The 21,624-nt window shown below is 52.8% G+C and overlaps 6 protein-coding genes across 6 annotated transcripts; 4 read left to right on the forward strand and 2 right to left on the reverse strand.

The window, feature by feature from the left end:
* Positions 1–306: 306 nt before the first annotated feature.
* ATNIH1004_002237 (uncharacterized protein) lies at positions 307–2,218 on the reverse strand (the record flags this gene model as incomplete). The annotated part of the gene is made up of 3 exons (XM_033566932.1): positions 307–649; positions 721–814; positions 865–2,218. 3 exons carry the CDS (start codon positions 2,216–2,218, stop codon positions 307–309), a joined length of 1,791 nt encoding a protein of 596 aa, XP_033428927.1.
* A 415-nt stretch (positions 2,219–2,633) lies between these two features.
* On the reverse strand, positions 2,634–10,119 carry ATNIH1004_002238 (Type I Polyketide synthases (Type I PKS); the record flags this gene model as incomplete). Its single annotated transcript, XM_033566933.1, has 2 exons — positions 2,634–3,597; positions 3,662–10,119. The coding sequence occupies 2 exons, from the start codon at positions 10,117–10,119 to the stop codon at positions 2,634–2,636; spliced, it is 7,422 nt and encodes a 2,473-aa protein (XP_033428928.1).
* Positions 10,120–10,924: 805 nt separating this feature from the next.
* Positions 10,925–11,797, forward strand: ATNIH1004_002239 (thioesterase domain-containing protein; the record flags this gene model as incomplete). Its single annotated transcript, XM_033566934.1, has 3 exons — positions 10,925–11,180; positions 11,236–11,681; positions 11,735–11,797. 3 exons carry the CDS (start codon positions 10,925–10,927, stop codon positions 11,795–11,797), a joined length of 765 nt encoding a protein of 254 aa, XP_033428929.1.
* A 1,152-nt stretch (positions 11,798–12,949) lies between these two features.
* ATNIH1004_002240 (uncharacterized protein) lies at positions 12,950–13,744 on the forward strand (the record flags this gene model as incomplete). Its single annotated transcript, XM_033566935.1, has 1 exon — positions 12,950–13,744. One exon carries the CDS (start codon positions 12,950–12,952, stop codon positions 13,742–13,744), a length of 795 nt encoding a protein of 264 aa, XP_033428930.1.
* Positions 13,745–14,568: 824 nt separating this feature from the next.
* On the forward strand, positions 14,569–16,965 carry ABZ1 (para-aminobenzoate synthase, (PABA); the record flags this gene model as incomplete). Its single annotated transcript, XM_033566936.1, has 2 exons — positions 14,569–16,758; positions 16,882–16,965. The coding sequence occupies 2 exons, from the start codon at positions 14,569–14,571 to the stop codon at positions 16,963–16,965; spliced, it is 2,274 nt and encodes a 757-aa protein (XP_033428931.1).
* Positions 16,966–17,953: 988 nt separating this feature from the next.
* On the forward strand, positions 17,954–19,693 carry ATNIH1004_002242 (cytochrome P450; the record flags this gene model as incomplete). The annotated part of the gene is made up of 5 exons (XM_033566937.1): positions 17,954–18,161; positions 18,220–18,305; positions 18,364–19,125; positions 19,201–19,302; positions 19,367–19,693. The coding sequence occupies 5 exons, from the start codon at positions 17,954–17,956 to the stop codon at positions 19,691–19,693; spliced, it is 1,485 nt and encodes a 494-aa protein (XP_033428932.1).
* Between the last annotated feature and the right edge of the window lie 1,931 nt (positions 19,694–21,624).

A 21,624-nucleotide genomic window follows, 5' to 3' on the forward strand; every position in this document is an offset into this window, starting at 1 on the left:
TAGAGGCCGACAACAACGCGCATGCACGATGTGACTGAACAGGAATTATTCCGCAAGAATCAAAGCAGTAATCTGACAGGAACGCTTGGCTTGTTCCTCGACCCTAGGGTTCAGCGGCGTTTTCAGGTTAAGCACAGGGGTAAAATGATTAAGGTGGGAGGGATGAAAGGATTGGCCTCCTGTTCCTAAGCACATATGGTTAGACATAAAAATGTATATTGATGAGGGAGACTTTCACATTAGCATTCCACCTTAGAAAAAGAACCGAATAGATAGCAAAACTAGATACTCGCAATGAATTCAGGCTCAGCCTCCACCCTTCATTTTCTTCAATAATCCTTCCAGGGCATCTCTCCGTTCATTCATGCCCGCCAACTTGCCTCTCTGCACCTTCCCGCTCACTGTTCGGGGAATACTCTCCACGAAGCAAACCCCTCCATCTAACGACTTGTACGATGCCAGCCGCTGCTGCGCAAACTCGTACACCTCATTCACAGTGAGCTTCCCCGATGCGTCCCCAGAACGCACCACATACGCACGAGGCGCCTCTTCAGTCCCCCCCGGAAGCTTGATCCCCGTCACCGCGGCATCCGCAATAAGCGGGTGCTTGAGGAGAACGGCTTCGATTTCGGCGGGCGACACCGAGGCTCTTTGTTTTATCCCCCATCAGAAAAGAACATGCTACATAATCGTGGATATAGGGTGGAGTGGACGACTTACCCGCGCACTTTGATCAACTCCTTCGTCCGGCCAACAATGAAGTACTCGCCGCGTTTGTTGACATATGCCACATCTCCCGTGCTGAACCACCCCCCTGCTCGTCCACCGCCGCCTCACTACGCCCCAAATACCCACTGAACAAACCGGCGCCGCGCACGTACAACCGACCCGGTGGTCCCGCGGCATCGACTACTTCGACCGGCTGCTGCTGCGCCGGTTGCTGATCCTCATTCTCGCCCGAACCGGCCTCCACATAAGTCAGAAGCTTAGCCTCCCATCCCGGCAAAATTGGCCCAATACCACCCAGATCAGCTTGCTCCGCTCTACACCCGCGAGCGGGGTACCGGTTTTGAAACACTGGCCCCGTCTCCGTCATACCCCAGATCTGGCCCGCACAGGCATCGGAGTGCAGCAGGGTCTGGAAATCCGCCATGCAGGCGCGGTCAATGGGGGCCCCGGACACGCCTACGTAGCGGAGCGAGGTGAGCGCGGATCTGGGGTCCAGTGAGGCGGGCGCCTGGTTCACGGAGTGCACTATTGCGGGTACGACATGCGTGTCGCTGATGCCGTGTTGTCGGATCATGTCCAGGAAGATGGGGAGCTGGAACTCGCGCGCAATATACAGCGGGCTCCCGTAGCGCAGGGGGAAGAGGTGCGACCAGAAGGACGCGAAGAGATGATAGAAGGGGAGGCAGACCAGCCGCCGGACTTTGTAGGGTGGGGGGTTGGCCGCCGCGGAGATATGGCCAGCGATCAGGGCGCCGTGCGAGAAGACGGCAGCTTTGGGGAGTCCCGTTGTGCCGCTGGTTGAGTAGAGAGCTGCTGGGGTGGAGTTGGCGGTTTCGAGCTCTGGGATGCAGAGGGGGTTTGCGGAGCCGTGAGCGAGGAGGGAGAGGAAGGGGCATGTTTCTGCCGATGTAGTTGAATTGTCAGTCAATGCCGAGGCTGGAGAACATTGCTTGTGCGACTGTGCGAAGGCAATAGTTGCGTTGAGGGCTGCTTCGTCGAGAAGGAAGAGTTGGTGGGGCGAGATGCCGTTCTTCTTGGAGACACTGAGTGTGGTAGGAAGAGCATCTGGCTCGGTGAGAATGAGGACAGGACGGCCCAGTCGAACAACATGATCTAGCTCATGGGGGACGCTGTGCGGGCTGGCGCCGATGTAGACACCACCAGCGCCAGTGATGGCGAGGAAGATGGCGGTGTATAGAACCTGCGGGATATTGGAGTGAGCGAGGTGAGATCTGGTGAAATGACAAGTGACAACACTGGGGGGGAAACGCACATTATTCCGCAAATTGACCAAGACGCAATCACCCTGTTTAATCCCATGCGCCTTAAATCCGGCGATGAAGGTGTGGATGAGCAGTCGTAGCTGAGCACCATTGAGGACGCGGCTTGGCTCATGGGCGTCGATAATGAGTGCCTCGGAAGGGTCATAGTCGGCTTGAGCATCCAGAGCAAATGAGAGGACATCGTGAGAGGTAGGGAAAGAGGCCATGGTAAATTGATATTGCCTCGTGGAGACAAGAGTTCAGGGGGGGGGGTGTTCAGGATCTCATAGCAGGCTGAGCGTTTATAGGGGCAGAATTGAGGGAAGTCCCATCAGCAATTACTGGAACCAAAAGCTGAATCCTCCTTGCAGGACACAGGCATCGGCTGGGCAACAACACATGCAACTCCTGCTTTTATAATCTCATTCGATAGGGCGAAAAAGACCGTGTGGGTCAAGAAAGTCGCCTGCAGCTACTGGGTGTGGACACTTTCCGACGATCGGGCTAAGTTACGCGAGGGTATAGCCCGAAACCATAATACGGTAATCTTATACAGAAATACCTATAATATGTTGTTTGTACTAACTATGGCACTGTATCTGGGGCTGAGGGATGAAAGCCCTTAGGAATACCCACTGTTTCCTAATTCGGCAATTGCTCAGCCTTCACCAAAGGCACAGCAATGGGTTCCAGTTTGTCAGCAGCGTTGGAGGCCAAATCATTAATCGATGAGCCTCCAAGCAGCTGCAGAACCGGCATATCCACACCAAGTTCCTTCAGAAACCAGCTTCGCAGATCCACGGCGACGAGCGAGTCGACCCCAAGCTCCATCACCAAAGTCGTGCCAAGAAGCATGGCATCACTGGGCAACTGCAGCCTCTGACGCAACTTCTCGCTGAACCCGTGGGCAATTATCTCCGCGGCCGCATTCAGGCTGTCAGCAGCCAGCAGCTGCGTCTTCATGGGAACCTCCTTGTTCTTTGGCCCCGCGGCCTCAGACTGAGGGAAATGCTGGATGAAAGGCCACTGCATCGGATTGCTGTACCACTGCACGTTGGGGTACTCCGCTGGATCTGTCATCCGGTATCCACCAACGATCTCCACTGGTTGCCCAGAGTCCAGCCGGCCGGCAAGAATGCCTTCGGCTACCAACTCGAGTAGGTCGCGCTCGGACAGAATTAGCGGACCCATACGGTCCGTGAGAGCCCCAGTTAGCTGCGGGTCCATGTTGGCGAGGTATCCGACGCCACGGATTTGGGCCGGATGAATGATACTCCCAACTTGGCCGCGCAGGCGTCGCTGGTGCACAAGGGCAGCCATGAACTCCGTGGCGGCTGCGTAGGCCGACTGGTGGAAGTTGCCCACAGGACCGGACATGGAGCCCATCAAAAGGAAGAAATCCAGATCCGTGTCCCGGTACAGCTCGTCCAAAATCAGACTGCCTTCGATTTTTGGGGCAAAGACTTGGAGGACGTCTTCTAACGACAGATTGGCGAATGGCCCATCCCGTAAAACCATTGCTCCATTCAGAATTCCCCCGACAGAAGGTAGCTCCAATTGAATGCGTTCATGAACTCGGAGCACCGAGGCACGGTCCGCCACGTCCCTAAGTCAGTCGGTCAGTTGTCGAGAATTTGCGGAAACACTACAGAGGGATCATTGCTACTTACATAGCCATGACAACAACACGTGCACCAAGCCCTGACATCTCTCCCAGCCACCGCGGATCGACCTTCGGGGATCGACTTGTGAGCACCACCGATCGAGCTCCTCGGGCGATCATCCATTGGCACACCGACTGGCCTACATCGCCTGTCATCCCGACAAGCAGATAGGTCTTATCGGCGCTCAAACCCACAAGAGAGCTAGCCGGAAGGGGATCGGCTTCAACAGGCCCCGAATGCATCCAATCGACAATTTTCAGTTTCTGACGGCCGAGAGAAAGTCCGGGTACATCTTGGGGAGATATTTTCTCAGTAACAGAGCGGGGACTCTTGTGATCTTGCGGGAACAGACAGGCTTTGGTGAGAGAATCTGCCACGGAATGATGTGCGGCCGCAGGTGGGAACGAAGTGGTGCCGTAGAAATCCTTCAGCCCGCAGGAGGTCGACCCCGGTGGCAGACACGGCTGTATCTTAGAGATGGTACGGTCCGTATCGGGGGCGAATGTGGCCAATAGCGATACATTGGCTGGTAGAAGGCGGGAGATCGTGTGTGACGGGCTCCGAGGTGGGATAGCCAGTGTAGCTGGATCTTTGCCGTCTTTCCCGTCGGTTGTGATGGTGCATACCTGGACACTGCTTCGGGACGCAACAGCAGATACAGCTTCTCGCAAAGACTGGGAGGCTCCATGTAGAAGGAGCGTAGAACCGGCAGGCGCGTGGCGGACCAGATGCTGGGCAACGAGAGCTGCGCACACATCGTCCAAGAAGACAGAATCTTCTCTGTCTGCCGTCCAGCTGGGAACACCCAAGCACCATGACGCGTAGGTGGAAACCACCGAGGCGTGAGAGGCCGACAGAGCCAAAACCCGGGTGCCGGTTGCCTCGTTTACCCCAAGGACTAGATGAAGAAAACCGCTGTCGATTCGCACGGCGGGAAGAGTAGCATATTGAACCCGGATACGAACCATCTCCTTGCAGTATCTGAGGCCATTCATATCCGGCTGCCTCTCTGCGAAGGACGGAGAGAAAGTCAATGTGTTGTCACCCGTGCAAACCTCCACGCAGCTTTGTTCAGGATCGACAGACCTACTCTTGGAAATCCCACGACTCGCCAGCCATCGCTGGTTCATGTCGGTGTTACTATGCATGCGCGGAATCTTCAGGATCCCGTCCTCTAGCATCAGTTCCCATTCAGTGCTTTCCATGCAGCGGGAGAGTCGGTGATCACCACCCACTTCGGCATGAACCAGTCGCATGAGTACGCTTGCGACGAGATCCGGCGATACCTCCCCTGGATCACTAATAGTGAGGTGCTGCAGCCCAGCATGGGGGTTCTCGAAGGCCAGAGAGCGTAGAAGCCCCTTGCTCATCCGGAGGTATAGGTTCTCATCCAGCCTCCCGGTGGCCAGCCACAACAGCCGTCCTGTGACACTAATCATGTTTTGCAGGCCATGAAGACGATCTGCGGTGAGACCCTTCAGACAGGGGCTATCGATATCAGATGCAGCCAAGACGACCGCCAGCGAGGCATCGGGTGGAGGAACGCAGTCTTCAAGGCGTTTGGCGGCCGTGATGCGACGGAAGAATGGGCCCACGAGATCTCGGACTGCTGACAACAGCTTCGCAGTGGCTGTCGTCGCTCCGCCAAGGAGAACGAGGTCGCGAAATTGGCCGTTGGCAGGGACTGAGAAGGGCTCTATCAATCGCTGGACACGCTCGTCAACGGCCCGGGAAATAAAGACGGACAATCCGAGGAGCTTCGACTCTTCTTCCGTCGGGGAGATTGCCTCGAAACCACCGAAACCCGAGGCGTGCAGCGCCTCATTCCAGCTCTTTCGGGAGACCTGAGGTCCCCACAGCCGACCACCTGATTCACCCAACCACCATTCCTCGGATCCGCCCAAGATAAACGACGCGGCAACGTTCTCAGGATCCGTGGCCTCGGAGACGGCAACCCGACCCCCCGGCTTCAGCAACCGTCTCACATGGGCCAGGGTTTGCTTCAACGAGTGGGTCCCACACAGGACATTGCTTGCAATCACAAGGTCGTATTCATGCTCGGAAAAGCCCTGTTCAATCGGATCTCGCTCTATGTCTAACTCGCGGTAGAAGAAACGGTCATTATGAGTGACAAATCTCTCCCGCGCCTTGTCGAAGGAATCTTCCGAAAGGTCAGTGTACGTGTACGAGTGATAGTCCCGTCCGAGGTGGTCTAGCACCATCTGTGTCGCCGAGCTTCTGCCGGCCCCGACTTCGAGAATTTTCATGCGCGGGTACCGGAATGCTAGTTGCCCTACCAAAGTCGCCAAGTGCTGCGTCAACGTGCCGAAGTTGTGGGCTTCCTGACACACGCGGGAGAGAAGATTATCCCGACCCAGCTCTTCCGCGAGAAGGGACTGACCTCGTAGCCAGCCGATCAGATGTTTAGCGGTCGTTTCCAGAGTGCGCAACTCGACTGGATGGACCTCCTCGGCTGCAGGAGTGAGAACAGAGGCAATATCGCCCTCCAGACAGTCGGCGGAGTAACGTTGATGAGTGCCGTCGCGAATGGCGGCCAGAACTCGATCCATCCAGGCTACGTACAGACCCCGGTGCCAGTCCAAATGTTGACGGTCTTTGCTGGTCAGATGGATTTGCGTGTCCCGCAGGTAGAGGAGCGCGATGCGATCCGCTAAGGGGCCAAAGCGAGTAGTTGGAAAATTAGTAGAGGAAGCTTTCGGCGCCAATGGGCCCCAAACCACCCCCGCGAAGATAGGACAGTCGTCCCCAGTGGGCTGCGCGAGCTGAGAGAGCTGCATTCCCTCAACCTGGACGAAGCCCCGACCCTCGGCATCGAAAACATCGATGTCACCGGAGACTCCAGTCTTCGCAATCTTGGTCAGTTTGGCTTCGACGGTGAGGTGCCCGTCAGAAGCGTGCAGGGCACCAGTTTTACAAAAGGCTGGGTTGACCGTCACACGTTCCAGCCTGATGGGGAGATAAAGGCTGGACACCTGGCCGTCACCGGGGGAACCCATAGCCACCATCAAAGCCTGAAGACTCATATCTAGCATCGCGGGATGGACTAGTAAAGGGTCATTGCCCCAATGGGAGGCGGCAATGGTTCCGTAAGCTATGTCCTTGCGGCGATGGAGTTCAGTGAGGCCCCGGAAGGGGCCCGAGTAGCCTAAGCCAAGCATATCCAGCTGTGTATAAAACTGCTCCGAATCGATGGCTCGCAGCCCGGGAGCAGTTGGACCCATGCGTGGAAGCAGCGTCGCGTCCTGTTTGCCAAATGTTACCGCAATGCGGCCAGATGCGCAGCGCCGCAATGTTCCTTTGAAAGTGGCTTGACAAGTGAATGAAATGATCAGATTGCTGTCGTTGCTGCCGTTCGTCTGGTAGGCAGTGAACATAATTTCGATGCCGGCTGCGTCGTCGGGAATAGGTAAGGCCCGACTAATGGCCAGGTCCGTGATCTCCACCAATTGCAGCACCCGACCATCTGCGATGAGATGGGCCGCTTCAAGAGCCATGACTAGGTACGCTGTGGCGGGAAGAATTATCTGGGACTGCGCCTGGTGGCACTCTACCCAGGGAAGGTCATCTACTCGTAGGAAGTTCCGCCATCGCCACTCTCCCTCGCCCGTCTCGGGACTAATCCCACCAAGCAGCGGATGTCTGGGCAAGCGACGAGAGATTCGGGCCGTTGATAGACGCGGCACAGCCCAGAACGTGTGACTATGGTCAAAGGGGTACGTTGGAAGCCAGGACAGGTATTTCGGCTGTCGAGACGGGCAAAAAAGCCCAACGAAGGATGGGATGTTGATCGACGCCGCTCCCAGATGCGCCCAGAATAAGCCCACGGCTAGAGCAAGTGATTCGACGCCACCGAACCCGCGCATGGCCAGTGGAATGTAGGGCATATCGGTGGCTTTGGGCTTCAGAGTTGACAGGGTCTGCAGGGACGGGCCCCGGAGAGCAGGATGCGGTCCGATCTCCACGAAGGCGTCGAGATCGGGCTCGCTTTCTAAGGCTGCCGCCATTGCCTCTGAGAAACGGACGGATTGCAGCATATTCTTGCACCAGTATTCGTTGTCGAGCTCTGTCATTACATTCCCGTTCTGGACGCTGGAGAACCACTTCGCTTTTCGCGAGCCCTGACGGGCTCCAGTCTGACAGGCTGTCATGGCCTGTAGATAGGGCTCGATGCAGGGAATCATATGATGAGAGTGGTAGGCTGTGTCGACATGCAACCGGCGCGGGGAATGATCAAGGCTTTCAAAGAGCCATTCGAGCTCGGAGATCATCTCACTATCTCCCGACAAGGTCACATTGGTCGGGGAATTGGAGGCGGCCACCACGACGCTCCCTTTGTAGGGGTCCTCACTGCAAATCGCCTCCGCTTGCTCCCAGGAGATGTTAACCGCTAGCATGCTGCCTGGTTGTCCTTTGGAGCCTGCGTGCTTTGCAGAAACACCGCGTAGATAGGCAATTCGGATGGCGTCCGACGCAGTCAGCCATCCAGCCGCGTAAGCTGCGGCAATTTCGCCGGACGAGTGTCCAACCACCGCTGCAAATTCCACTCCAAGAGACTGCAAGATATTGATTTGGATGATCTGGAGGGCGGTTCGGAGAGGCAGAGAAACTGCGGCGGAGCTGAGGCGAGAGTTGGATTCGGGGGCGGCTAGCTCGTCCAGGAGGGTGAACGTAGGCCGGTATGAAGTTGGGAGACCGTCCAGGGAGTCTTGCAGCTCTTGTAGCCAGGCCCTTGCTTGGGGACATTGGGAGATGAGGTCGAGGCCCATCTGTGCCCACTGTGCTCCCTGACCCGTGAAGATACCGAGAATTCTCTTCGGTCCCCGACTCACGCGAGTCGTAATTGTAGACGATGCGTTCGGTGCGGTACGTTTGTCTAGCTCTTCTTCCAACTTCTCCTTCAGAGAATATACAGAGTCTGCGGTGAGGATGATGCGATGGCTTAGTGCCGATCGCCGCGTGAGGAGAGAGAAGGCTAAATCTAGCAAGTCGACGGCCGGGTGTTCCTCCAACACATCAACGTATTGCTGCAGCACCTCCTTGAGTGATTTTTCCGACATGGCGGAGAACACAAATGGCAGAACCTCTGCTACTGCAGTCTCGCTGGATGTAGGTGGACTATCTGATCCACTGAAGCTCTCCAGAATAACGTGGGCGTTAGCACCCCCGAATCCAAATGAGCTGACTGACGCACGCCGCGGAGTCCCGGCTGGGAGATCAGGCCAGGGAATCAGCTTCGTCGGCACTCGGAGGTGGGAGGTATAGGGAGCGACTTGGGGGCTGATTTTGTTGAGCAGGAGGTTCGGGGGAATTACTCCGTGCTGGACGGCCAGTAGGGCCTTAAGAAGGCCGGAGAGTCCAGCGCAGGCCTCGCTATGTCCGAGCACGGTTTTGACCGAGCCGACATGGATGATCTCGTCCGCTGGCGAGTCTTGGTTAAAAAGGGCATTGTGGATTCCCGCCGCCTCATTCCAATCTCCCGCGACAGTCCCCGTTCCGTGGGCCTCAAAATACTGACAACGATCTTCCTGGAGGAGCGGGTTGAGACCCGCGCGGGCGTATGTAGATCGAATCAGATTGCTCTGCGCCTCCGCGTTGGGCATGGTCAAGGACTGGCTGGAACCATCACAATTAGTTCCCGTGGCCCGAATCACGCCCTGAATGTCGTCACCGTCACGCAGAGCATCACTGAGGCGCTTTAAAATTATGGAAGCGACACCTTCTCCGCGGGCATAGCCATCGGCCGCTTCATCCCACATGTGGCAGCGGCCCTTGCTTGACAGCATGTGCAACTGGGATCCGCGAACGTAGGTGTCTGGTGATAATATCAGAAAGCTGCCGGTAGCGACTGCCAGCGTGCAATCCTCTTTTCTCAGGGCGTCCACGGCCAAATGCACAGCGGTCAAGCTCGAGGAGCAAGCTGTGTCGAGGACTATTGATGGCCCTTGCCAGTCAAAGAAGTAGGAGACGCGGGTGGCTAACATTGAGTTCGATGTTCCTGTTACCCCAAATGTGGGGAAGGCATCCAGGTCGGCATAGACCAGCTCAGCATAGTCGTGATTCATGGATCCACAATATACCCCCGTGGATGACCCCTGGAGTCGCTGCAATGGCAGTCCGGCTCTTTCAAGTGACTCGTACACCACCTCCAGGAGTAAACGCTGCTGGGGATCCATTGACGCCGCCTCCATCGACGAGATATTGAAGAATGCGGCATCAAATGCCCGGACATCTTCATCGAGGAAGTATGATTCTGGGGCATTGGTCACTCCCGGTCGCGGCTTTCCAGCTTGGTAGAATGCATCCGGATTGAAACGGTCGGCCGGTGGTTTCGATGCAACATCGCGCGGTTCCCGGAGAAGCTCCCAAAGTCGAGAGGGAGAAGAGGCCGAGCCAGGAAAGCGACAGCCCGTGCCAATTATAGCAATGGGCTGAACGGGAGCCATGGGGTTGTTGGAAGTGACAGTAACCGAAGAAGAAGGTGACGAGGACAAAAGGCAGAATCCGGGATTCGGAGGGGGGCTTATCTATCTATTGGCAGTGGGGGTTATGAGCCTGGATTCAACAAGAACATGCTGTCAGTGATTACACGCCCTAGTAGATAATGACCAAAGTAGATGGGAGGGAGATCCCGATTACATACGCACCTAAGAAACAGCCAAGAGTCCAACCCGGATTGTGGGCAGGGAAGGGATACCGTCTTGGAGGACAAGGTTTCGTATTTACGGGCCAGGAGATCTCCCACTGAACGGAGACGCTGGCGATATCTATTAACTCGCTCAGTCATCCGTCCTGTGGGTGCAGTCTTGTGGGCCGCCAGCCTCCGCATGCATATGTAGCGCCTGGCGAACAGCAAGGGGATGGACGATGGGTATTTCATTTTTCTCCCGCTGATCTATGCAGTTGCATATCCCTCGACGCTCACTCGCAGGGTGTTGCCCTGCGAGTGACTCGGAGAGGCCTGCCGATCACGTTTCTTACCAAAGCATCGCGCATTTCTGGACTTCCGTGGATTGGGTCTTGGTCAGTCTGGCTCATCGCTACTGTACAGCCACGTTATCCCGTGGCGATAGCATTGACGCAGCCGAGACAGATTTGGTCGAGATCACATGCTACAAGATCGTGTCGATGAAAAGCTCCTCGTCGCCACCAAGAACCCTGATTTATTTCCAATTTTACTTCGTTGCCCACAGCACACGATAATACGGGCCCTATCTTATTTTCTTTCTTTGTGGTTTGCAGGTCGTCAACATGGAACAGAATCCTTACCAGATTCAGCCTGGGCCCAAGACCCGTGACACAGCTACTCCCATGGTTCTTTTTCACGATGCTGGAGGCACTATCTTCCCATACTTTCGCCTTGCTGATCTGCACCGACCGGTGTACGGCATCAGTAACGCGCGTTTTAACGAGGGAGGGCATTGGCAGCATGGGTTCCGTCAGATGGGCGTGGTATACACGCACCTAGTAAGGTCGGTAATCCCTTCAGGCAACATTTTCCTGGGAGGTAAGTCGTGCTAAGTACTTTGGGGAAGAGGTTACTTGCACTGACCGTAGTCTAGGATGGTCTCTCGGGGGCTCCCTGGCGCTGGAAGTGGCAGCTCGACTCATGAAACTGCCCCAATACAAGGTGCAAGGAGTCATTCTAATTGACAGTATCTTTCTTACGGAATCTGTCAAGGCCCATTGCCCAACCACCCTGGACGAATTCGTCGCCAGCTTCAAATTTCCATCTCAAATATCTGACACTCATTTGGCGCAGGCTAAGCAATGTGTTCTGCATTGTTACCAGGCCCAATGTGGCTGGCAGCCACCGCCTCTTTCATCCCGTCCACCTGCAGTGCTCCTGCGCGCGACAGACCCGGTGAATCCGGAGGTTGAAGAAATGCACTTTCTAGACGGTGTCAGGAGTTCTACGTATCTTGGGTGGGAAGACTGCGACGCGAGCTTCATCGTGGCTTCTCTGGAGGTTGCCGGCAGTCATTTTACGCTCTTTGATAGCCCACATGTATGGTTTTCTCATCCAGCTCCCAAGTTATCTGTGGCTAACTAGCGTGGTAGAACGAGACAATAACGAGCCAAATCCAACGTGCGTGTTCGATACTGATAGAGACACGGTCATAGTATGTGTCTGTTTCTACAATATGTGCCGTTATCTGATTCCAATAAACTATCTGTGTTCTATAGAACACATGCGGAGAGGCAAAGCCACGTCTGATCCGATGCTGCTGTTTTCTCCTGGCCGCGTGAGAAAATTCGGAAACATTTCCTACTATGATAGACTGGAAGCCATAAAATAGACCTCCTCTATAAGTTACCCCCGGTATCTGAACTACAAAGCTATAAGGAAAGCAATGTTGGTCTGATATGTTTTTCCATATAAATTTTCTCTGTCCTTCCTATACGGAAATTTTTTGATCTTTCGGTAACCAGACCCTCCAAACAAAATTCCTCCCATTCCGTATATCGTAGATCCATTGTATCGCTCGTCACATGTGCACGGTCTAAAACGCTTCGAGTCGTCAAAACGATCGGATTTCAATTATCCTGCGAGGAAAACAAGTATGGAACGCGTAATTGACGACCTGAACGAATAATAGACCCACAACCCTCCGAATCCATGTTCGACCAGCAATCAGTGATGATGCAAATTCTCCATCGTACACCGAGCACCTTGCAGTCATGCTCAACTGGGCATTAGTAGGGGGTATTTCGGTGTGCATGCTGGCTTGCAATAGTATCCGGCAGGAATCTAAGTGGAGGTCTAGTTGAAATGCTCATGCCCACTTTGGCCAACCCTTTGCAACCTACAGTAGCGTCAATTTTAGTGTGTATTTCGGCCAGAATGTTTTCAGGTCAAGTTTTCAGAAACAAAAGATACCTTTATTTCATTAAAAGGTCATTAATGCATGTTGGTGTTTTCGTTTATGCTTATCCTAGTTCGTAGAGTGCAGACACGAGATATGCAGAAGGTGTAACATTTCCAGCTAATGTTGTTTTGGTGACTATAGTCACTCCCCATTTGTAAGCGATCAACCTCGTGGCTGGCTGATCGGAGCACAATGCAAGGTCCTCAGCTGGCTCGCGGCCACATCAACCTGCGTGAAGAGATTGCCTTCTAGAGGCACTTCCTTACTAGTAATATGCAGTTGTCGATGTCACAAACCATCAATCACACGAGGTGCTCAGCGTTCTTTTTCACCTGCCTGGTCAGCTCAACTACGTCTTTTCTATTGTGCACGATCGCCTGTCCTGGAATCGCCACCGAGGATCACCATGACCCAACCATTCCATGTGATATCTACTCTTCGCTATGACCCGGCACTGCTGGGAATGGTCGAAGGAGCCCGGAATTCTTACCCCGATACTCAGTGCACGTCGCCGTACTACCTCCTTCCGTACCACCAAGACCGTCTCCTCAGCGCGGCACGCTGTTTCAACTGGACAGGCGCCATCAAGTTCCTTGAGCAGGACCAGACAAAATTCCTGAAGTTCCTGGATGCTTTCATTCCTGACTTGACAAAGCCGTGGCGACTTAGAATTGCCATCGATAAGGAGGGGACTGGCACGGTCGAGGCCACCATGGCTTCGCCTGACCCACTGAATCTTCTCATCCCCTCCGAGATGGACGTTTTGTCCACCATATGGCGTGTACTTGTGGACTCCCAGGGGACCATCCCCTCAGTATTCACCACACACAAGACTACACGGCGTGACGACTATACCGCAGCGCGTTTGCGGGCAGGAATCGAATCTCCACAGGATCCCGCAGAGGTGCTGATGGTGAATCTGCAGGGAGAAGTTATGGAGGGAAGCATCACCACGCCGTACTTCAGGCGCCCCGCACTGTCAGCTCCACATGGAGCTGAGCAGGCACGAAAGGATAAAATGCCGCAGTGGATTACGCCGCCTCTTTCCAGCGGTGGGAATGCAGGAACTACGCGGCGATTCGCGTTGACGTATGGGTTCTGCACCGAGGAGACTGTTTCTGCGTCCGATTTGAGGGATGGGGAAGAATGCTGGCTCAGTAACGGGGTGCGAGGGTTCATCCGAGGAAAAATTGTTCTCTAACATCATGCAAGCTACACCCTCTGCCTTGCAATTATCATCTCGTTTGCCTAGTATTTCCACTATACGGGGGTGCGCTTATTAATTCTTCGGATGTCATGCCTTACTAGAGGTGTCTTGACGGGAATGACATGGTTGTAATGTCACATTCTATATACAATGCGTACTCCAGCTACATGACATAATCCCCTCATCTAAAATAGTGGTAGCAGTGTAGTGTAGGTAGGTAGCTCGGTAGGTAGACTGTACTGAATCAATAAAAAAGAAAACTTGTTTACCCCTGAATAGTTCTTATATTTTCTTTTTTTTAAGAAATTTGAAAAATATACTACATAAATTAATAGACACACCTACTTCTAAAGTTATCTAGCATAACCATAAACTTTAAAACAAATAATTGTATTTTTTTTGTGGCAGTTTATAATTTTACAAAAAACATCTTTGCCCACGCTGCTCGATTCACTCCGCTGTGCCGTCAGAGTTTGACAATACTGACAGGGATATATTATTACCAATGGAAGTTAAAAAATAATATATTTTCCACAGTCTTATGATCAACTCACGCTAATCCTGTAAAGTGTATATCAAATTTCACACCACGAAATAAGAATACAAGCTAGAGGGGGCACTCTGGTTTCAGCCACCGTGACTTACAAAGGAGGACAGAATATCAGCCCTAATTTGATATACTACTCGATATCGCAGAGTGCTAGTAAAGTACTTAGTACAAATCCTCGTTGATGCTGGGGGCTGGCTTTTCCATTTGACACATTTCCGAGATCTGAACCCTCCAAGAAGTCAACTTTTCTCCCCATAATCAAGTCATTATGGCCCAACCAAGGATTTTGTTCATCGACGCTTACGACTCCTTCTCCAACAACATTATTACCCTCGTTGAAGGATCCCTTGGCGTTCCCGTAACAAAACTCACAATCGACTCGCCACTTCCTTCCAACTTCCATGAATCGTACGCGGGCATCATTGTCGGTCCAGGTCCCGGCAGCCCCTACAAACCGGCCGACGTGGGCTGTATTCAGCAAGTATGGTCTCTACCAGAAGATCAGATGTTGCCTGTTCTGGGAATCTGCCTAGGATTCCAGAGCCTCGTGGTCCATTTCGGCGGCACCGTCGAGCAGCTGCCGTATCCTCGTCACGGCATCGAAACCGATGTTCAGTGCTGCAATGATCCCCTCTTCAGGGGAATTCCCAAACTGCGCTCCGTGCAGTATCACTCCCTACATGGAGTTCTCGGGTATCCAACTGACAGTGAGAGCCTCTGGACTCCGCACAAAACATGTCCAGAACTTGTGCCGTTGGCATGGGACATTGACCATGCGTTCTCACGGGGCCCTCCTACCCCCGAAGACCCGCGGATCGCCCTCGACCGCCTCAACCCGACACATATCCTGATGTCCGTGAAACATCAAACGAAGCCTTTCTATGGCGTCCAGTTCCATCCGGAATCTGTCTGCTCGAGCCCCGAGGCGCGTCAAGTGGTTTGCAATTGGTGGCAGGCCGCCAAGGAATGGACTAGTCGCCATAGAAGCTCCCGGGCGGATGTGATATCCGATACGGCCTCGGTGTCCAACGCGGTCTTCTCGAAAACGATGGACCTGGGCAATTTGAGTGTCACCCTTATCCGAGACCACCTGAAACCAACCGACGATGAGCTCGTGGTTCTAGACTCGGAGATGGCCCAGAATTCCCCTCTGGGCAACTACTCTATTGTTGGGCTGGTCTATCCGGACACCCTCCGAATCTCCTACAGTGCAGGGCATAACCACGTGAGTCTACAGAAGGGCGACGAATCGACCACAGAGGCCCTGGGTGATGGTGATCACCGTGTCTTTGACTTTCTCAAGAGTTTCATGGAGGAGAGAAAGCGGTTTCATGGTAATGAGGACTCACCGTTCTGGGGAGGACTGATGGGATACATCAGTTACGAAGCGTGTCTAGAAACCTTGGGTATTGACACCACGCCTCAGCCCGAGCGGCCGGATCTACAGTTTGCCTTCGTCGAACGCAGCGTTGTAATTGACCATACTGCTCGCCAGCTGCATGTCCAGAGTATCATGCCTGATGACCACAAATGGGTCGACGAAGCGGCTGCCATCTTGGATCGCCTGGCCCACCCAGACCTGTTCCCCGAGGAGAACGGCTTCGAAAAGCACGGGCCAAGCTGCGCCGCCTCGTCTACGTCGTCCAAGGACAACAGTCTAGATAGTCCAGCGACGAGCACTTCATCCCTACCTACATCAGCGGATATAGCGGCTAGTTTGGAAGGTCCACGGCCGAAGTTCACCATCCCCACCGAGGCCGCATACTCGCGCAAGATCCGGGAGTGCAAGACAGAGATCCAGCACGGCAATTCCTACGAATTATGTCTGACCGACCAAACCGAGATTGATATCTCCACGCCGATGCCGGCCTGGACACGATACCTGCGCCTCCGCAGAGTCAACCCGGCCCCCTTTGGTGCATTCATCCGTCTCGGACCGATCACCGTGCTGTCATCTTCGCCAGAACGGTTCCTGTCGTGGACTCGGCCCAATGCGGAAGACGAGGTCACCTGCCAATTCCGGCCCATCAAGGGCACCGTCAAGAAGCGACAGGAGAACCCCGATGGGAGCACCCTTTTCATCGATCTGGCCACGGCGACGAACATTCTGGCTTCGCCTAAGGAACGGGCCGAGAGTTTGATGATCGTCGACCTCATCCGTCATGACCTTACCGGCGTCAAGAACTCCAGGGACGTGCGAACGACCTCGCTGATGCAGGTTGAGGAGTACGAAAGCGTTTATCAGCTGGTGACCGTCATAGAAGGTATACTGCAGCCTACATACGCTACCAACGACCCGAGATACCGGCCCCTAGAAATGGGCATCGACGTGCTCGCGGCCAGTTTGCCGCCCGGAAGTATGACAGGAGCCCCGAAGAAGCGATCGTGTCAGTTGCTTCGCGGGATCGAAGAAGAGAAGCCGCGATCAATCTATTCGGGGGTGTTGGGGTACATAGACGTAAGAGGAGGAGGTGATTTCTCTGTCGTCATCCGAACTGCCTACCGATGAGATGATGAGACCACCGACATAGGCGAAACATGGAGGATCGGAGCAGGAGGTGCCATCACTGACATGAGCCAGGAAATGGCCGAGTGGGATGAGATGCATACCAAGGTTGACGCCGTGCTTCGGTCGTTCAAACTCGTGAACCAAGTTGTGGGTTAAGATTCTATGTTTTTCTCTACGGCTGCAGAATCTTGTCTGCCAGCCAGGGCTTCTATTAGACTATTAGCTCATATTTCATGTCTGTGCTCTTTTTAATTTACTAGATTGCTAACTACTGGACAATAAATTTTTTTATTTGCTTTTAACCTGAATGCAACACCATGAGTTGTAGTATTGGTATGCCCAAGGTACGACATGTCACTGTCTCCAAACACTGCCCGGGTTAGAAACAATGTAGACCAAGGTTGATGATGGCGGTGTCCCACCTGCATTGCATTAACGCGATGACCCCATGCGATGTGACAAACTTCTAAGCGACACTGACTTCTGTCCCCACTCCATTGTCAGCCAGCCCTCACGACCTCTGGCCTGCAAAACTGTAATTTTCTGAAACCAGATGCAGCCACAGATAATGGTCTTAAGACATTGGGCTGTATTTAATTTATTAATTCTTACATATGTAGTACAGCGCCCAACTATTTTAGTGGTTCTAAATGCATAGTGCAATCCAAATCTATTGGAAATGGCTTCACCCCTGCGTTTTTGGAAAGTTAGAATTGTGCAGGACAGGGGTTGTACTTCTGCAGACCTCCATTTGGGCGGTGGCGTTGCTACGGCGTGATCCGGGGAGATATTCCAGACAGCCTTTAGCCTGGGCCTTGCATTGCACGACATGAAGCGACACGTAAGCAATTCCCACGTGAATGAAAGCACCGTACGGTCTGATGCGTAAGATTTGTGTAATGCAAGAGGTACAGGTGTTAAGTGAAGAATTTGCAGAGGTCGCACCTGCATCGGCGGGGATAGGGATAGTAGGATACTAACGACGCATGAGACATGCAATGCCCAGTCAATATTTGATATACAGTGGATCCATCTCTGTACAAGGATATATTATTGTCAAAGTTTTCCTCTCAATCGGGTACTCATCGACCGGCCACGATTGTAACTGACCATATACCATTGGTTTGAGAAGCCTTCGGTCACCATGGCCTTGGAGCTTCCACGCAACCTCCAGGCGTTGCTGCCCTATCTTTTTCTGGCTGTCCTCGGCTTCCTGCTCCGGCGGAAGTTTACTCCTCCCATCTCTCATATCAAGGGCCCTTGGTTGGCATCGGTGTCGACCCTCTGGCAGATATACCATACTGCCAAGGGCGATATTGAATACGCTGTGCAAAAAGAACATCAAAAATATGGTACGAAATTCTCCTCTTTGGAACATACAGTAGCAATAGTGGCTGACTATACACCCAGGCGACTTTGTCCGTATCGGATATAACGAGGTGTCGTGCAGTCACCCCGACAGCATCGCCGCTATCCTGGCACCGTCATACAAGAAGGTGAACCAAGCACTCCAACCATTGAAGCAAAGAAAACCGTCACTAACCTAGACCCTAGGCGGACTGGTATCAAGCGCTCGCCGTCCCGGACAAGCATCACCAAACGCCCATGTCAGAATGCGACCCCAAGCGGCACCGGGAACGATCATCAATCACGGCTAGCAGTTATACGCTCACGAACCTGATCAAATCGGAGAAAATCGTTGATACCTGCATTCAGGAGCTCCAGGAGCAGCTCAAGAAGCTCGCTAGCCTCGGCGAGGCGGTCAACTTCGAAGACTGGCTGAACTACGTCTCCTTCGACGTCATTGGCGAGCTGACCTTCTCGCAGCGCTTGGGATTCGTCGGCAAGGGTGAAGACATTGGCAACTCCATCAGTAGCATGCGCTTTCTCATGATCTACCAGGCAGTCATGGGTTACATGTACTGGTTACACCCGTTTATCTTGCACAGTCCCTTTTCTGGCTACCTTGGGCTTAAGCCGCATGCCCACATCTTCGAAACCGTCAGCGCCGCCGTCGAGAAACGCCAGGACAACCCGAAATCCAGGCATGACATGGTCTCTCAGTGGATCAACAACCAACGCAAGTGGCCCGAACGCATGGAGGAGCGAGAGATACTGGCCGTTGCCAGCATGACCACCATTGCCGGCTCGGAGACTATGACGGGAGCGTTGTCAAACATGTTCTACTTTCTCCTGAAGAACCCTGATTGCATGACCAAGCTGAAGAGAGAATTGAACCAGGCCCAGGCGGCTGGTGAACTGTCTCCCGTCGTCCTCCACGTAGAGGCGAAGAAGCTTCCTTACCTCCAGGCTTGTGTAAGTTGAAGCATTCGCGCATAGATCTAGTCTATTATCAATTTCACCCTCATCTAACTAACCTCATCATCACAGATTAAAGAAACCCTCCGATACTTCGCCCCTGTACCGTTCGGTCTGCCTCGTGTGGCCCCCAAGGATGGGATTACTTTAGGCGATCACCACTTTGAGGCTGGAGTAAGTCGACAAGGACCTGGTCAATTCAATCAAAGAACAACGCAGTTACTAACTTTTAGCACAGACCATTCTTTCCGTCAACCCATTCGTCATCCAGCGTGACCGCCGCTACTTCGGCGAGGATGCCGAGGTATTCAACCCGGAGCGATGGCTGCGCCCCGAGGCGTCACGCTACGAGAAGTACCTGATTACGTTCGGCACCGGATACAACGGCTGCCCCGGCAAGCAGTTCGCCTTTGCGGAGATTGGTAAGATCACGGCGACCTTGGTGAGAGACTTTGACTTCGAGTTTGAGAAGCTAGGCACCGATTGGCAGCACCGTAGTCATTTCACCATTGCACAGAGCAACTGGCCGGTTAGAATCCGTGAAGCGGCGCCAGTAGAGAATTGAGATTGCAACAATTGCATTCATTGCGAGACTCCGTGAGACCTATAAAACTCTATAGGGTTGACGAGGATGGGGCAAGGGCCTGACAGAACTAGCCCGCAGAATTGAAAATTGCTCTCAAATGTTATTCTAGACGTTCATGCCCTGATCTTATTTTAATTCAATGATATATTTCCTGTTCTATTGCCATGCTTGGGTTCAGCCTGGGGGAAGTTCTCTTCAAGATGATGACATTCCCTTCCGGCAATTCCGAAACACATCTACCACTATGACTTCACAAATTAACAGATACGTAGCCTTAGCTCTACTAAAAAGCCTTCCTACGTTACATTCGAGAAGTACGTCTTGAACCGAGTTTTTGCCTTCCAATGAAGGGTTCGGCCTCTCCATTCTACCAGGGGTTTGTTGGAATTAGCATGATAGTCAGACATCAGACAAACGACAATTATTCCAGCTTCCCCGTAAGCAGTATGACCGTAGCAAATTTGACAGGTCATTATGACAAAGAGCAAGCGGGATATTCCAGGCGATACATGATCCCTGGTCCCCGTCCCTCTACACTGACCCAATCTATCATCATAATTACTATTACTGCCTGTTCTTTACTAAAAGGCTAGGCCTGCGAGTGCCTGCCGAAGGATCAAAAAAACTGGGGATAGAGAGATAGAGAAGACTTCCGACTAATTTGTCATCGTCAAAGACCGAACATTTGTCAGCTTTGTTTCACATGGCATGTGGCTAGCTGTTATCATCCATAATTCATGTATACTTTGCTAGTGTAAGAACTGATTACCGGAATGTCTCATCCTGCTGTTTTATTTTTGGCAGGGACATGAGTCCGAAGTATGTAACCCCCATCACGAACACGTAAGCCAACTATACAGATTGTTCACCGACCTGCTTGTCGTGGTTAGAAAGGATATGTTTTAGCGCCTTGTACCATTTCTACTTGCATCTTAAACATTGTACCTCCAGGAATTTGATGTCCGGTAGATCATGCGTAGGTAGTGCGTGCCCTGGGTACGTACCAGCAGCGATTTTCGGTGCGATTGTCGTTGTGGAGAATGACAAGCAGTCAGCTTGTTCAGCTTAATCCCATCTGATTTCAGCTCTCAGAGATGCAGCTGAACTCGTTTCTACTCAGGCATGTGAGTATAGGTATTTGCATGCCTCCAAGTAGAGAAATGGCAGGAGCATATGCATCATCCACGCATCACATTGATTTGTCAGGTCACACTTGCCTCGTGACAGGAACAGTTGTCGATTTATCCCGTACTGACAGGTGGGCCTTGCCTGAGCTGCCTGTTTTCCCTTCCTGCATGCACTTAGTAGCATGCAGCAGTGTTCAATTTAGTCTATGTATCCCAAGATCACCTTGCTTTTCCGATTTGGTGAAGTTGGAAAAAACGAATACAAATAAACAATCTTCGGATCACACCGCATGACTGCAACAACAACCCTAATACGACTAGGAATGAACCGATCGCATGCTGATCTTTGCATACATAAAGTTTCGCATTACTATGTGCAAATGAAAAGATGGTAAATTAACTTTCCAATCTTACAATACATATGCCGACGCTAGTTTGCAAAGTGGGTAAAGGGCAAAGTTGGGCCTCGGCCCTTCCGAGCGGGCCGCAACCCCAACCAAAACTCAATGTCAACTGTCGATCGAGCTTCCTAGCCAAGGGAGGGTGGATCCTGAATTGGATAGCCCCGAGATCGGACTCGGATCACAAAGTTTCTTAGCCGGTTATCCGCTCGGAAAGGGTGCCACAGAGATCTACAGCTAGCCTGAGTCTAGACTTGAAATAGTCCCATCATCATGACATGCTGAAGTTGTACAAAATATCCCGAAGCGTAAAATATGAACGCTACTAAAATTAGTGTAGCAATAATGCTTGGTCTGTTCACGGTCCTCCGAACGAAATAGA

This window comes from Aspergillus tanneri (genome assembly GCF_003426965.1).
Source record: "Aspergillus tanneri strain NIH1004 chromosome Unknown AapTan_1_pilon_pilon_pilon, whole genome shotgun sequence".
Classification (NCBI taxonomy): domain Eukaryota; kingdom Fungi; phylum Ascomycota; class Eurotiomycetes; order Eurotiales; family Aspergillaceae; genus Aspergillus; species Aspergillus tanneri.